Raw genomic sequence first — 18,047 nt, 5'->3', positions numbered from 1 at the left:
TTCACACGTGCTTCTGGCGCGCTTCGGCTCTGAGCCGGTGTGGGCTGACCAGCACCATGCTGCGTATTTCAGCCCTGCGGCTGCTAGGATGCACCCGGTCCGGTAGGGTCTCGCTCCTGCAGGAGTCTGCCCCACGGTACTACGGTTCGTGTCCTCTTGGTGCCCGCGGCGAGGTCCGCGACGGGCGCGCTTACTTCACGACGCCCATTTTCTACGTGAACGCGGCGCCACACATAGGGCACCTGTACTCAGCGCTACTAACGGACGCCCTGTGCCGCCACCGTCGTCTCTGGGTTCCCGGTGCCGCCGCCACCCGATTTTCCACTGGCACGGATGAGCACGGCCTGAAGATCCAGCAGGCGGCAGCCGCCGCGGGCCTGGCCCCGGCCGAGCTGTGTGACCGAGTCTCTGCCCAGTTCCAGCAGCTTTTCCGGCAGGCTGGTATCGCCTCCTCCGACTTCATCCGCACTACCGAGGCGCGGCACCAGCTGGCTGTGCAGCACTTCTGGGAGGTGCTGAAGGCCCGGGGTCTGCTCTACAAAGGGCTTTATGAAGGTTGGTACTGCGCCTCAGACGAGTGCTTCCTGCCTGAGGCCAAGATCACCCAGCAGGAGGGCCCATCGGTGGATGCGTGCCCGGTGTCTCTGGAGAGCGGGCACCCGGTGTCCTGGACCAAGGAAGAAAACTACATTTTCAGGCTTTCCCAGTTCCGGGAGCCGCTCCGGCAGTGGCTGCAGGACGACCCTCAGGTCATCACCCCCGAGCCGTTCCATCGCACAGTCCTTCAGTGGCTAGAGGAGGAGCTTCCCGACCTGTCCGTCTCCCGCAGGAGTAGTCACTTGCACTGGGGCATCCCGGTGCCTGGGGATGATTCACAGACCATCTATGTTTGGCTGGATGCCTTGGTCAACTACCTCACTGTAATCGGCTATCCGGATGCTGAGTTCAAATCTTGGTGGCCGGTCACCTGTCATATAATAGGCAAAGACATTCTCAAATTTCATGCCATTTATTGGCCTGCCCTCCTTTTAGGGGCTGGCATGAGTCTTCCACGTCGCATCTGTGTCCACTCCCACTGGACGGTCTGTGGCCAGAAGATGTCCAAGAGCTTGGGCAATGTGGTGGATCCCAGGACTTGCCTTGAACGGTACACTGTGGATGGCTTCCGCTACTTTCTTCTTCGGCAGGGTGTCCCCAACTGGGACTGTGACTACTATGATGAAAAGGTGGTTAAGCTGCTGGACTCCGAGCTGGCAGATGCCTTGGGAGGTCTCTTGAACCGATGCACTGCCCAGAGAATAAATCCTTCTGGGACTTACCCAGCCTTCTGCACTGACTGCTTCCCCAGCAAGTCAGGGTTGGTGGGGCCATCAGTTCGTGCTCAGGCAGAGGATTATGCTCTGGTGAGCGCAGTGGCCTCTTTGCCCAAGCAGGTAGCAGACCACTATGATAACTTTCAGATATATAAGGCTCTGGAGGCAGTGTCCAGCTGTGTTCGGCAGACTAATGGCTTTGTCCAGAGGCATGCACCATGGAAGTTGAACTGGGAGAGCCCAGTGGATGCTCCCTGGTTGGGTACTGTACTTCATGTGGCCTTGGAATGTTTGCGAGTCTTTGGAACTTTGCTCCAGCCAGTCACCCCAACTCTAGCTGACAAACTCCTGTCCAGGCTGGGGGTCTCTGCCACAGAGAGGGGACTTGCAGAGCTCCGTTTCTTGCCTCGATTCTATGGACATCCTTGCCCTTTTGAAGGGAGAAGGCTGGGACCTGAAACTGGGCTTTTGTTTCCAAGACTGGACCAGTCCAGGGCTTGGCTAGTGAAAGCCCACAGAACCTAGAAACTCAGTTCTTATTGGCTTGTGATAAAAAAGTAAATGTGTTTTTATATTTTGCATTTTCAGGAAACTTATGCTTGTGTTTTCTTAAAGTGTTGCATCAAGTGAGCACATAAGCTGTGTCCCTGTGAAAAGAGGTTTGTAGCTTTTCAGGTGCTTACCCCCCAGTTCAGTGGCCTGTGCGCATTAACCACTGTCCTTTGCACACCAGTGTCTCTAGGATGTCTTCAGGGGGAAGATCGGATGTCTTCAGGGGGAAGATCGGTTAGAGATGTTGTTAAATACTACTCCTCCTTATTGTGCCCCTTCCAAACTACAATTATGTTATTTGCCTAGACTACCTCTTGTGGGTTGTTTTTTCATTGGCCTAGTCTGCTTCTCAGGCAAATTAGTGCAGTGACTCCTTTTACTGAGAGTGTGGGTTGGAGGCTGTGCTTTAGGTCCCTTACCTCAACTTTTACCAGAGTATCTCTTGTTATATATTTGGGTCTCCAGTTAAAACATGTTCTATTATTAAAACTTTAAAAACCAGTGTCCTATACCAGAGGATTTCTGCCCATGTTCATCCCATGCTTTTAATTCCTACAACCATGACTCCCTAATTTTTTGTAATAGTCCAGTGGTTGTGTTCTGTAACATTACAGTTCAACCAGTAGATGGCTCTAGTCTCACACATTTAAACATTGAGGTTTTAGAATGAATTACTTTCTGGGTTCTAATTTTGCAGATCTTTAAATTTTTATTGCTTTTCTTGCAACCACGGCTTTTTTAACAGAAAGCAAAACAGAAACACCATAAAAAAGCCAATCAGAGTCCTCATTTTTTTCAGGCTACTAAAAAATGACGTTTGCTCTACTAAATGTTTAGTAAGCTAACAAGTAAATATATCAAGTCTGAGTATCTATGATAAAACTTTAAAGCTCTCTTGAGGTATTTGGTATGTTTAAAAATTTTAAGCTTCAATAACATTAGGTTACAGGTATGATAAAAAAAATCTGTAAATAGCTCAAAAGGGCAATATTTTCTTCACTCTTACAGTCTTAATTTTGTTATTCACATGCATAATTTACCTTATGATTTTTTTGTGAATTTATAATATATTCTATATAACCCAGTAAAATTACTCTATATAGAATATAGAAATATTGTGTAATAGTTATAATTGTAGATACATTTACTTTCAAGTTTTTACCAATTTTATCTTTTAAGTAATAAAGTTTAAAAGTTTGTAAGTACCTTATTCAGACCTGTTCTGTTGCATTTGTTGAAGGTGATGGTGAAGGGAGGAAATGATCAGTGCTCCAGGAATTTCAAACTGGATTTAGTGATTTCTCCAAGACTCCATAAGAGAACATCACAGAGAAGATGTTAAGGTATCAATTTATACAATGACTATAACACAGTAAGCTAGTGTTACATCTCATAGGTGACTGGACGGCTCAGCCAAAGTTTAAAATGAGAACTTGCCTGGAAATACGCATTCTAAGTATGGTAGGAAGCAGAGAGGACTCTCTATGAAGTAAGCTATTGTGTTACTAGTTCCCTCACATTTATCCTAGGTGCTACCATTCAGCTACAGGTTCCTACCATTGCTTGGAAAATAGTGCTAGGAGGAATTCTAAAGGTGGAAGAGTTTCCGCAGATGTTTCTTTAGAGCCTCCCTATTCATAATGGAATCCTGGGCTTTCCATGTGAGCTATTACAATTACTTGCCTAAATTACTAGGGTGGATTACTGGGGGATAGGGTGGAGTGTAGTATCTTTTAGGCCTGGATATGGCAGAGACTAGTGAAAGATAGAATGTGTTTACATAGATAAAGGAAAATCAGAGTTGGAAAACCAGTGGGATGTTAACCTCTGCCCCTTGAATTGCCCGTATAGCAGTCTTAGGGTTCCTGTCATGGGCCATGGGTAGAGAGACTGTGTAATCTTTCCCCTTGAGTGATCTTCCCGTGGCCTACTGCTGGTCAGTACTCTGGACCTTGGTTTGCCAGAGGTTGATACTAATGGAGTACTGTTTGTGCAGTGTGTCATTTGTGAAGGTACTTAACTGGCTACCAGAGTATTTGTGGTACCACAGGGCACAAGGAAATAGGGGTACCAGATAGGGTATAAATTACTATGGTAAGGTGTTTTGAGTGGAAGAATGTTCTAAGTTCTGACTTCTGAGAACCCGTTAGACTCTATAGGAGGCACAAGAGGTAAAACAGATATTTTGTGGGTACTGAGTTGATGTGCTTGTTTTGATCCAGCAGTTTAAGAATGGCAAGTGGAAATAGGTAAAACTTAAAACCAGAGTGCAAGTGCTTCCAAGAGCAGGCATCCTAACCATTTCTGGGAGAAGATAATAAATCTGTAGAGCTCTTAAACTGGTGGACGCCTTGGCCTATCCTGCTGTAGCTATTCAAGGATAACAATTGTATAAGCATACTGTCTATACTATCACTGGACACTTGGCCACCAAACTTTGAAGGTGGCCTTGATGGAAGAAATTCTATTCCCAAGTAGGGTGATTGACTTTCACTGGGGTCAGCTTCTGGGAGAAGTTGGCCAAGTATTGCATTCCCTGGATTTAGGGTTCTTCTGAGAAAGAATCTCCCTGTTTCAGAACTGTTAATACTTATTTGGCATCTTGTAAATCCTTGACCAGTAAGAAGTTTCCCCAAAATAGTATCCTTAAGGCTCTCAAGTATTTATTTTGGAGTATCTCCTGGAGGCAATGTTGCAGGAGGTGATAAAGACGGCCTACATCAGGTTTTCATGAGATATCCTATTAGGAGGGTATTATCAAGATATCAACTCAGTAGATTCCCATCCTGTCTACGAAGTCATGAAAGAAGTTGTGGGCAATGTGTATGTTAAGTGACACAACTGTATACAAGAGGGCTATTCCACAAGTGAACATCATAGGTTAGGCAACTCAGAAGTCTAACTTTATGAAGAACTGTGACTATATGGAGATCAAGGATAGGCTTGTTGTTGTTAGGTGCTGTCATGTCAGCTCCGACTCATAGTGACCCTATGTACGACAGAATGAAATACTGCCCGGCCCTGCACCCTCCTCACAGTCCTTGCTACGTTTGAGCCCACTGTAGCCACTGTGTCTGTCCATCTTGTTGAGGGCTTCCCTCTTTTCACTGACACTGTACTTTACCAAGCATGATATCCTTTTTCAGAGATTAGTCCTTCCTGATAACATGTCCAAAGTACATAAGACGAAGTCTTGCCATCCTCCCTTCTAAAGAGCACTCTGGCTGTACTTTTTCCAACACAGATTTGTTCATTTGGTATATTCAATATTCTTTGCCAACACCATAATTCAAAGGCCTCAATTCTTCCTAGGTCTTCCTTATTCATTGTCCAGCTTTGGCATGCATATGAGGCAATTGAATATACCATGGCTAGGGTCTAAAAAAAAAAAAAATTTTTTTTTTTTTTTTTAGGGTCAGGCACACCTTAGTCCTTAAAGTGACATCTTTGATTTTTAACACTTTAAAGCACTCTTTGGCAGCAAATTTACCCAATACAGTATGTCGTTTGATTTCTTGACAGCTGTTTCCATGGGCATTGATTGTGGATCCAAGTAAAATGAAATCCTTGACAATATTTTCTCCATTTATGATGTTGCTTATTGGTCCAGTTATGAGGATTTTTGTTTTATGTTGAGCTGCTGTAGTGTTTGATCTTTATTAGTAAGTACTTCAAGTCCTCTTCTCTTTCAGCAAGCAAGGTTGTGTCATCTGCATATTGCAGTTTGTTAATGAGTCTTCCTCCAATCCTAATGCCCCATTCTTCTTCATACAGTCCAGTTTCTTGGATTATTTGCTCAGCATATAGACTGTCACCTTTGAATTGTGGTGTTGGTGAAGAATATTGAATATACCACAGACTGCCAAAAGAATGAACAAATCGGTCTTGGAAGAAGTACAACCAGAATGTTCCTTAGAAGCAAGAATGGCGAGACTACATCTTACATACTTTGAACATGTTGTTAGGAGGGATCAGTCCCTGGAGAAGGACATCGTGATTGGTAGAGAGTTATCGAAAAAGAGGAAGACCCTCAACGAGATGAACTGACACAGTGGCTGCAATAATGGGCTCAAGCATAACAATGCTTGTGAGAGTGGCATAGGAGTGGGCAATGTTTCGTTCTGTTGTATCCAGTGTCGTGAGTCAGAGTCGACTTGATGGCACCTAACAACATACAGATTGAATAAATGTGGTGAAAAGTTACAACTCTGATGCACACTTTTCCTAATTTTAAACCATGCTGTATTCCCATGTTCCATCTGGATGACTGCCTCTTGGTCTACGCATAGGTTCTGCATGAACAGAATTAAGTGTTCTGGAATTCCCATTCTTCTTGATGTTATCCATAATTTGTTGTGATCCACACAGTTGAATGCCTGTGTTTACAGAGGTAAACATCTTTCTGGTATTCTCTGCATTCAGCCAAGATCCATATGACATTAACAGTGATATCCCTCATTCTACACCCTCTTCTGAATCTGGCTTGAATTTCTGGTGGTTTCCTGTCAATGCATTACTGCAACTGTTTTTGAATTATCCTCAGCAACATTTTAGTTACGTGTGATATAGTTTGATAATTTCCTCATTCTGTTGGATCACCTTTCTTTGGAAATGGCACGAATATGGATCTCTTTCAGTCAGTTGGCCAGGTAGCTGTCTTCCATATTTCTTGGTATAGATGGAGTGAGCACATCCAGTGTTGCATCCGTTTGTTGAAACATCTCAATTGGTATTTCCATCAATTCCTGGAGCCTTGTTTTTTTGGTACAGTTTTTTGGTACAGTGACTGTGTATTCCTTCTCTCTTTTTTTAATTTCTCATTCAAAAATTTATACATATATTGTTTTGTGACATTAGTTGCAATCTTTACAATGTGACGGCACGTTCCTCCATGCCAGCCCGGGTTCTCTGTTTCCATTCAACCAGTTCCTGTCCCTTCTTGCCTTCTCATCCTGCTTTTGGAGAGGAGCTGCACGTTTGGTCTTGTGTATCTGATTGAACTAAGAAGCACATTCCTTACGTGTATTATTTTTTGTTTTATAGTCCTGTCTAATCTTTGTTTGAAGAGTAGGCTTCGGGAATTGATACAGTTCTGGGTTAACAGTATGTCTGGGGGCCATAGTTTTGGGGGTCCATCTTCTTTTGATGCTTCCTACATCATTCAATATTTTGCCCATAGAATCCTTCACTATTGCAACTTGAGGCTTGACTTTTTTCTTCAGTTCTTTCAAATTAAGAAATGCCGAGTGTGTTCTTCCTTTTTGGTTTTCTAACTCCAGGTCTTTGTTCATTTCATTATAGTACTTTACTTTGTCTTCTCAAGCCACCCTTTGAAATCTTCTGTTCAGCTGTTTTACTTCATCATTTCTTCCTTTCGCTATAGCTCTGTGTTCAAAAACAACTCTCAAAGCCTCTTCTGATTTTTGGTCTTTTCTTTTTTTCCTGTCTTTTTAATGACCTTTTGCTTTCTTCATGTATAGTGTCCTTGATTTCATCGCACAACTCGCCTGGTTTTTGGTCATTAGTGTTCAGTGCATCAAATCTTTTCTTGAGGTGGTATCTAAATTCATGTGGGATATACTCAAGGTCGTACTTTGACTTTTGTAGACTTGTTTTAATTTTCTTCAGCTTCAGTTTGAACTTGCATAAGAGAAATTGATGGTCTGTTCTGCAGTTGCCCCCGGCCTTGTTCTGACTGATGATACTGAGTTTTTCCATCATTTCTTTCCACACATGTAGCTGATTTGATTCCTGTGTATTCTATCCCAGGTCCACATGTATAGTCACTGTTTATATTGTTGAAAAGGTGTTTGCAATGAATAAGCATTGGTCTTGCAAAATTCTATCATGCCATCTCTGGCTTCATTTCCATCAGCAAGCCTGTATTTTCCAACTACTGATCCTTCTTCTTTGTTTCCAACTTTCATATTCCAGTGACCGGTAATTATCAGTGCATCCTGATTGCATGTATGATCAATTTCAGATTGGAGAAGTAGGTAAAAATCTTCAATTTCTTCATCTTTGGCCTTAGTGGTTGGTGTGTAAATTTGAATAATAGTCGTATTAACTGCTCTTCCTTGTAGGTGTTTGGATATTAACCTATCACTGACAGTGTTGTACTTCAGGATAGATCTTGATAGGATAGATCAGGGTAGGTTAGAGCAAGAAATAGGCATAATCTGTGAGGTTGTGTTGAAAGCTCTGTTATTCTGTAAGTAGGCTTCATTCTTCTTGAAACACTTATGGAGTCTGTAGAGGCCATAAAGAGCTTGATAAATTTAATGTTAAGTTGATGTCAAAATACTTGAGAAAGACCTAGGTGGGAACATGGACTCTGAGGCACAAGGTCTTTTGTACAGTTTTACCAGTGATTGGGACATAGCTCTTCAGATCTGGGAAATGCTGAAACCTAAGTGAAGCCAATAATTGGTCAAGTTCTGGGCCTCTAACTAATATGGCTCATAACCATGAAGTACCTTGGGCAGCAGGTGACAGAAGCAAGCATTCAACAGGTTCCTCCTTGGGCATTATGGTAGGAATGGTTTCCTGGATCTCTGGCTGCTCCATCCCTACTGGGCATATAGTGGCAGAGTCAGTCTGCATGAGTGTAGACTTCAATTACAGGGGATGCCAGGCTTACTGGCTACAATTTGGCCCATAAAACTGCTGTATGCTCCTTAATCCATAATTGCCTTCTGGAGCCAATTCCCTGCTAGTCAGAGTTCTACCAAAATATAGAACAAGTCTTAGTAGTTGTGGCAAGCCTTAGTGAGCACTCGCCCTCACTTCTGCCAGATAGTGACTAATATTAACATCAATCCAACAGAAGACAGGAAGGAGATTAAAAAAGGGTAAAGAAAAATATGATAGAGAATCCATAATAGGATACCTGTTGCTGTCAAATCGATTCTGACTCAGTGACCCTATAGGACAGAGTAGAACTGCCCCATAATAGTTTCCAAGGAGTGCCTGGTGAGTCTGAACTGCTGACCTTTTGGTTAGCAGCTGTAGTACTTACCTGCTATGCCACCAGGGTTTCAATAGGATGGAAGAAGTAAATACAAATATATCAATAATTGTAATAAAACTTCATAGAGTGAACCTCCTGTGGAAAGCAGTTTTCAGAATTAAAAAGCTAGCAATATGCAGTTTAAAAGGGATATACTTAAACATAAAAGAGACGAAAAACGAAAACAGCAAAACACTGTTATTGTTAAAAAATGTCAATTCAGTTCCAACTCATAGTGACCCTGTATACAACAGAATGAAACACTGTCTGGTCCTGTGCCATCCTCACAATCATTGAAACACTAGGCATATATTATAACCAAAGAAAGCCAGTACAACAACATTAATATTAGACAATCTAGAATTGAGGGGGAAAATCATTACTAAAGATAAAATGGGACTTAATATAAAAGGAATAATCTACCAACAAGTTACAAGAATTATGAACTTTTATGATCTAACGTAGCCTCAAAATTTAGAAACCTAAAATTGAAAATTACAAGAATTGTTAAAATCCACAAAAAAACTGAAATTGCCACTCATGCATCTAGAGCCTAAAGAAAACATGCAATGAGAAAGTAAAAATACTTCATGCTAGACACTGGCACTTCAGGCTTTTTAATGCTCACTATCATCATTGCTAAGTGTAGAAAAAAATTACAGCAGGCAAGGTTTTGTGACTCAAAAACATATCTTTTCCGTACATGCCTTTGTGAAAGTAATAACTTGCTTTTTAAATAGAAATGCCAGTCAGATATATCTGTTCAGTAAATCCTCCTGTGGATTAAAAGGGGAGAGTCCCAAGGCTATAATTTTTCCCGTTTTTAGTTAAGTGATAGGTGAAGATGAAGGGAGAAAACCAACAGTTCTATGCTTTTTGTTTGTGTTCTCTCATTTTTCCCATCAGCCCTATGAGGTAGGTATTATTCTTTCTCTGTTTAACTGACAAGAAACTGAGGCATAGACTCAGTAACTTGGCCAAGATTATACAGCTTGTAAAACAGGAGAGCCTAGACTCAAACTTGTCTTGATGCCAAAGCTTCACCACCCTCTTTAGCACCAATACCACCATCAATTACTGAGTATGCTGTATTTTTACACAAATAACACACACATTATGTTTTTGCCAACTGTGCCTTCCCTCCCCTGCACATTGTTTTTGTAAGCATAGTATGTGGGCCTGTTATATACATGGGCATGTTATTTGGGGAAAAAATACAGTATTCTGAAGGCATTCATTCCTTTACGTATTGTGGGAAGAGGAAGTAGTATAATCAGATCCAAAGATCTGAAGACGAAAAGTCCAAATAAGAATGCTTAATTGAAATATATCAGTTAGTGTTTCAAGATGAGAAATTGGTTTCTTGATAGATTATGAAACAGATGAATGCCAAAACAGAAACTTAGGAAAACATAGCTGCCTTTATTATGAGGTGGGGTATATTTCTGTTCTGCTTTCAATAGCTTCCTTTGTGTCCTAAACTTGCTTACTGGGCCGGTGTAACTATTAAAAATTTTAATTACTGTATAGTCTCTCCTTTTCTTTTTCCTTAAGCTTATTTTGTTTCTTATTTTCAGATCAGTGTTCCAAATTCTAGAATCCAACAGTTCTCCTCTAAGTAAGAGTACATTGTCATAAATTTGTGAATCTAAATATTTTGAAATGACACTTTACTAATTAATACTTTAAGTACACATTTATGTCTAAACATGAAAACATATCAATATTCAAGTTTTATTTGAATTAACTATTATAGTAACAAATCCAGAGAATTTTTACTAGAGGTCACAAACACTGAAATATTTTCATTTCATACATACAGTTTTAATACAAGTGAACTTATTAATAAGACTCATATATATTTTATTAAGAATTTAATAAAATCATTTATTGCTTTGGTATTCTTATGGTATCTTTCCTAACAAGCCTGCAGAAACCAGGTTAAATGTCCTTCGACTACAGTTACCAAAGCGTATACTACTCCATTAGCTAAAATGTTATATATTGGATAACTCCTGATAAACTGTATCTCATGTGACAGTGGAGACATGTTTTAACTTCCCAAAATTAAATGGAGACTTTATCACATAAATAATACTCATTGTCCTGTCTTACATGTTTTATGAAATGTGGATGTTACACGTTGAGCATACACGTTGAAGTGTGATGAAACCTATTTATACAGGTCTCTTAGCTATCATTTTAAATGTATTTTTAAACTGTATCAAAGTATACATTAAAGGTGTGTATTAAAGTCCTTGCTAACTTACAAGGCCAAGACGACTTACATCTTTATGTTTTAAATAATTTCCTCAGAACTCTGTTTAAATGCAAGCAATATAGTTTCATAATTAGCAAGGCATGATGGATGCTTTTTCAGTGTTTTTGCACAGTAGATTTTGACTTGCTGATGAATCAGACTGATATGTCATAAAATGTGTCCTATACACCATAGTTTAGATTACCTTTAAAAACCACTCAGTAAAGAAATTTATAAAGGTTTTCATAAAGACTCTTCAGTCCTGGTAAATTGAAATTACTGCATTAACTTTTTATAGTTAAATTTCTATGAAACTTATTTCACAGAAAAAAAGGCACAGCCTTAACACTCTATGTTTTATGTAAATGAAACTTTTTCGCACTGAGTTCTGTTTGATTTTATAACTTATTACTGGAATGTAATTAAATCAAGTTACAATGTATAAGAAGGCTATTTTGGTATGAGAGAAGAAAATACTAAGTTCTAAAATAAAGCAAAGTATTGAAAACAGGTAAGGTTAATTGAATGGAAGCTAATGGTGAGAATTTCATACCATTTGGAAGGAGTATTTTTGCTAATATGAAGAAAATATTACCATATGATATTGCCTGGCATAGTATAAAAAGTAATTGTTAATGATCCTGAAAGTAGAAAGTTTGTTCTTATTAAAATGGCCACATAAAAATCAGCCTCTAGAAGATAATTTCTGACAATTTAAAAATAAAACCTTTTCAGATGTAACTGATGTTATAAAATTAGTTTTCTAACCTAGGAAAATATATATCACTTCTTATTCCATAATTCATGGAGACCATCTAAAAGTGGAGCTTGCAGCTCCAGGACATAAATAACTGTGCAGCTAAGTGTAAAAATTAGGAAATCAATGTGATCTCAGAGAAAAAAACAAAAAACAGGAAAAATACTGAAAACTTATTGTTTAACACTGAAAATAATGAGAAAGGGACTAACCAAGTTAAACCAAGTTATCAAAACCCACCACTGGCAAATGTTTGTAGAGGTAGATGTTTGAATATCCAGTATGTGAAGGTAGGTAAGTCTGAGCTCAAGAGTTTTAAACTAGCCATTCTCTAAAGAAAGGCACACAGCTATGGCAAAGGCATAAAAATATATTTATTAAACATAGGATTTGTTGCTGAGTTTATTTTATCTTCACTTTTCCATTGGCACAGAAAATACCAGGATATTAAATGTGTTATTTTAATTGAAAGCTGCTATTCTTTTTTATTCTTACAAACAGTTGGAAATGGCCTGTATAAAATAATCTTAAGGTTAACCTTACCAGTCAGTATTTGAATACTTATATAGGACTCGACGGCATTGGGTTTTTTTTATAGGGCAGAAGAAATTCAAATGTATTAGTATCTTTTTTGAATATTTTGCGTAATAGGTCAGACAGTAATAATGATTTTAGGATGTTTCTTTTACATGTTGCTAAATGTATATTACCAAGTTAATATTGTGTGGCTTTCTCTACTTTGTTACCAAAGTTAGACATTTTAAAAATAAAGATCCTAAATGATTGGCCTGAAACACATTGTATTAAAATCATCTCAAATTGTTAATGATATTTGAAAACTATTACCCTTCTGATGTCTTCTTCAAAACACCAAGGGAAAAAAAGGTATTTTTTTAGGCAATACTTCTTATGTTAATTAAACATTTCTTTTATATACCATCATTGGTTGTTTTAGGAACTACATGAGGCTAATAAGGCTGGATGTTTAGTCTCTGTGTCTTTGTTCATTTTTATCATGACCTGTAGTAAAATGACCTTAATGATTAAAAGCTACGACACTGATCTTTCATAGTTATTAAAGCTGTTTGCTATCATGGCTATGTTATATTATTTATAAAATAAGAGCAAAATCTCACAATTTAAGCAAAAAAAATTTTTTTTTGGTATATCAATGAATTTTCATACCACCTCAGTTCTTCTTTACTTTTTGTCTGGAGAGAAAAATAAATATAATATTGTTATAGCTGAATGAAAGTAATATCAAAGTACATCAGTATATTTTGATAAAGAGCACAATTGTCTAAAAGTAGCCAAGAAAAACACTTTAATTGTAAACCTTTTCTTGAAGCAAAATCCATTTACTTGTGGACTCAAAATTTACAAAAGTTTTAGAACCAAAATGCCTTTGTATACACTGAGTAAACTGAATAATAAACATAGGTAGGATTAAAACATGCTGAAAACACCAGACAAATGAATATTAAGTAGATTGTTTCATGATATTTTGACTAGGGTCCTAGTAACAGAACACCTAACCTAAACAATATATTATTTTGTTGTAGCAAAATGTTTTTAAAAAGGTGGAGTGGCTTTAGGCGGTGCCAAAATATTCCTTAACATAACTATGTTATTGCCTTTTATTCCACAGCCTATATATAGTAGCTCAGAAACATTAAGATGATAAGCCCAAAAAGTACATACATCCGTGGGCAGTTCATCATCCTTTGTGAGACAGGTTAAAAAATTAACTCAGGTTATAATGGGGTTATCGTCTTCCTAGGATTATAAGAACACTATGTGGTTCATATGTAATTCTTATTCTTCTTCAGCAAAAGTGCACCTACTTTAGCTTTTAAAGTGGACTTGAAACTAAAATAGTGAAGACAAAAAAAAACTCCAAGTATTGTGTAATCAAATTTCATCAAGCGGTAAATTTCCATGTAGTCAATTTAAATAATGATCATTTATAATATAACTTATTGTTTTTTTATTAATCCAATCTCCTATAAAAAGAATGTAATATTTTTATAGGAGAAATGTGAGATATATATTAAACAGGCAGTATATAAAGAAAAGTTAGTATGGCCATTCTTTAGTTTTAAAAAGTTCTAGTGAGTGTGGCATTTTTTAGTTGTAAAAAAAATTCTCCAATTTTGTACGAGCAGGCAGTCATGACTTCTTAGTAATTAAAAGGTGAAATACAATATTATGAATAAATTTTATTCCATCAAAGTTAATTTTTAAGCCTAGAAACTTCACAAACTAATAACTGAGTGAAAGATAAAAAGGAATATTGTCACAGTGTTAACAGAAGAAATATGTATCCAGTCTGACATAAGCAGTGAATGCTTATCCTTGCTAAGATGCTATAAGAAGCGTTATACATCATACATGAATGACAGAAGAGGATCTATAATAGATATGAAAATACTCTAAGTATATTTAAGAATAGTGTGAACTTTGGCCTTAGTAACTGGTATAAATGGTCATAATATGACAGACTTCTGGATATTAGATTATTTTTTACCATATATTTATTAACATCAGCCAAGATTTCTAATAAAAACCTAGAATTTGAAATGTTTTATTAAAAACGTAGGTAAAATATACACAAACCTAAATACAGTGAAATCAAAATAATGTGGAAATGAGAATCTATACTACATATATTATTTCCCTAATTAAGATAATGTTTTCTTGAACTATACCATATTACAAATAGCCTGTTGTCCTGTATATTCTGTATACCCTATGGCTATGTCTTCAAATATGAAACATATGGGATAAATCAGAAAAACTCAAATACCAAAGATGTTTTTAAGTGGTTGTATATGAGGTTATCATGTTGGTAAGATAGCCAGATGACAACCGAACTTTATCAGGATATTTGTTATCTTATAGACATAACCTTTGCTCCATTTGTTACAGATTATAACTTTATGTTGCTTAAATGTGTGTGAATTAATAAAGGAAATCATGATTTTATCCTGAAGCTCCAATGTTCTGGCTACTAAGATTTCTTTAATTCCCTTAAAAAAGCAAAAACATTTAACCTTTAAGTATATCCAAAACCCTCATATTTGTTACCAGACCACATATGGGCTAGTTGTTTTCTATTACTAGATAAAATAGGTATCCAAGATTCTACATAACAGAATCAGTAGAGAAAGATGGGGTGAAAATTGAATCCTCTGCTCTGAAATCTTTCCTAGGATGAAAGTGTAGGCTTCGAGAATACTGAGGTTTCAAAACCTACAGATGAAGGCTGAGAAAAGCTTCTTCTCACAGAATGTAACCTTTGCTCCTATTAAGAGATTTAAAGAAAATTAGGGTTTTAATGCATTTTAAATGGCTCTTATTTTATAATTACTTAAGGGAAAGATTTTAAAAATAAGATATTAATTGGGTCTGGATTCTGAGGAGAGAAGGTGTACTTTAGGAAATTCCCACTAAAAGGAGTAGGTTATCTTATGAGCTGCTGGTGATTGGGAAGCATTCAAGGGCTAAACTGTTAAGCTGCCTATACAAAGAGGCTCATTAGGAGAGATCTGAGAATAGCCATATCCAGTGGCATTACTAAATGAGTGGGTTATACTTCTGTTGTGTCATTCCTGAACTTTGAGTAAAGATTTGTTAAAAAATTTTTTTTATGTACTTAGTGATATACAAAATTAGAGTCAGATTCTGTGGATGAGAAAGCAACTATTCAGAAAAACCAGGCAATTATTAGTAAATTATTTTATGTCAGTAATGTTTCATTTTACTGTTAAGAATAACATCCAATGAATAGACCCTATGTTCCAACAAGTGATTTTTATTTAAATCACTGCAGAACGTAAGGATTGCTGGAGGTAACTGCTTTGTTCAAGATTCTGAGAACAGGAAAATTTGAGCTAAGGCATCTGCGTTGACTGAATGCCCACTTCAGAGCATCAGAGTGTAGCCAAATCCCTTTGCCTAAAAACCCCATCATTTGCTCTGGCTGCTTTAAGTGATGTGAGTTTGGATGTATCTATGATTCAAGAAGAATGCAAGCATCAAGGAACTTGAGTTTATTTTATGAAGCTGAATGTGAAGTAGTACCGGGGCCAAATCAACTGCCCAGCCTGAATCTGACAACAGAAATTTAATAGCATGTGATCTAATAGTTCTTCTAAAAATGTAACTAGCAACTTATATGTAGTTAAGGGAAATGAACTAAAGTTTCTAAGATAAAAACTGAAATTTTTCCGAAGAGGCATGGTTGATTATATACAACTGGAATTTTCAGATTTGGGCACATATGCCACTCTGTTGACCTACCAAGACTCTGAGCATGTCTACCAACAATGAAATGGCTTGTCAGTGCTGGAATGGGTAACTTAAAAAGATCAGGAGTAAGTCTTAAAAATGAATAATTTTTCTATGGCATATGAAGCCTAGATACTTTTAGGGTTGCAAATATTTTAAGCTGTGCTATCAGACACTGAAATTGATTCATATTACTTGTGGATCCTTTGTGAAGTTACAAACACTGGTATTCTTCCAACCAGAAAAGAAACACATTTATGAAGTATTGTAAAATAAGTTACAGATTGTTTATCAAAATCAGTATTGTGAGAAAATTTACCCAGATGACATAGGCCATATTTAATCTTAGGTACTGCTACAGTTTTTGAGCTAAGGGGACAATTATGATAACCCATTTATCTCAGAACCACACCAAACTGTATAAAAAATGGCATAAGTTTGGTACTTGTCATTAGGATGTAAAAAAGAAATCTAGAAATGTTAGTTGAATTCTTTCCCACAAGAGCAAATTACTACAGAGGGTCTATATAAAGATTGATAAATGCTTATGTTTTAGTTATGAGCAAGAACAATGGAAAAGAACAGCAACCACCAAAGGCTCACTTGTTTTTGTTGGTGGATTTTATTTTTTTAAGAACATGTGGAGATGTGCCATGTTCCTAAAATAGAGTAGATGGCATAGCCAATAGAAATCCTTTGCTGTCAGAGGCATTAAAGTTTTTCTGGGATACCTCATAAGCTTTTTCTTCTCACCTTCTGTTTCATCTTATATTTTCTAGAATGCTAACTTGCAATAATACTTTTTAGGAAAATTTTGATGAACAATCTAAAAAATTAAATCTTAGGGTAATTCTATTTCCAGTACTTTGGTTAGGAAACTGGTTCACCCTCAGGTTACTTGATAAAAGCATGATTAAATTGTTTCATGTCTATCAATTTAATTCTTTATTTTAGAATTGAATTTTTTCTGATTTAGATTCCCAGATGTTTAAGGGGTTAGAACATTTTGTTTGTATTAGACTTAATTTTAGTGATTCAATGAAAGATGGCTCATAACTCTTAGTTGGGACAGAAATTATTTCTGAAAGCATTATGTTCTTGAAGGACCTCCCCCCTCCATCTCTTGTCTCCTTATAGGTGACTATTTTTCACTGTATTACATGATGGTACTGGGTATATATAAATATAAGGTGCTACTCTTGCCTTGGGATAATATAGTGGGAAAAAAATACACAACAAAGTTAAAATAATTTTTATAAGGGATGTTATCATGGATTTTAAACAATCAATGACTCAACCAAAGCTTTTTTGTAGAACTATTTAGTAATTATACAGCAAATTTAGTTACACAGGGAAAGTTACCAAGATTTTATGATGAGTATTTTAAGACAAATTCTCAGTTGTAGACTCAGTTTCCTCATGAATAAAACAAGGGGTAACAGGATCTCTGAGATTCATTTCAGCCTAAGTTATACGGTTCTATGATTTGATGTTTGTAACACAGGAGAAAAGGCTTATTCCTAAACATAATTCAGTCCATTTATATAGCTGTATTAATGGCTAAAGTGGAAATCATAAAGCTTCAAGGGTGAAAGTAATAGAATAATCCAGGTGTAGGCCTTATGACATAATCCCTTTTCAGACTATACTCCTGAACCACAGTTTAAAGTTACATTCACTTTCTAATTTATTAATAGGGTTCCCTATGTTCCATTTTCCTAGAATAGTCTTGGCTTAAGCCTGTTGTATTATTAGAATTTTAGTTTTTGAATAAAATGATTTTATAGGTTTATTAATATGATAAAACTTGTTTATCAATAGATACTATTTCAAAGATTATATAATTTTTTTTGGTGCCTTCTTTCA

General features: G+C 37.1%; 1 protein-coding gene across 4 annotated transcripts in view; it reads left to right on the top strand.

Moving 5' to 3' along the window:
* The window catches only part of MARS2 (methionyl-tRNA synthetase 2, mitochondrial), a 54,869-nt gene continuing 36,822 nt past the window's right edge, over positions 1-18,047 (top strand). For 2 of the 4 annotated variants that reach the window (XR_010322258.1, XR_002784479.2), the window contains exons 1-2: positions 1-1,870; positions 3,106-3,208. Coding sequence is in view for 1 of the 4 variants with exons in the window: in XM_003406150.4 (XP_003406198.1) it covers positions 57-1,838 (1,782 nt within the window). In the remaining 3 variants the exon portion in view is untranslated. Of the gene's footprint in view, positions 1,871-3,105; positions 18,040-18,047 lie in introns of those variants that run through there. The other 2 variants (XR_010322259.1, XM_003406150.4) reach the window with 2 other exon arrangements.

The sequence above is a fragment of the Loxodonta africana genome, chromosome 6, assembly GCF_030014295.1.
Source record: "Loxodonta africana isolate mLoxAfr1 chromosome 6, mLoxAfr1.hap2, whole genome shotgun sequence".
Taxonomy (NCBI): Eukaryota; Metazoa; Chordata; class Mammalia; order Proboscidea; family Elephantidae; genus Loxodonta; species Loxodonta africana.
Note: the sequence above shows the minus strand (reverse complement) of the source record. Positions and strands in the feature narration are given on the sequence as shown.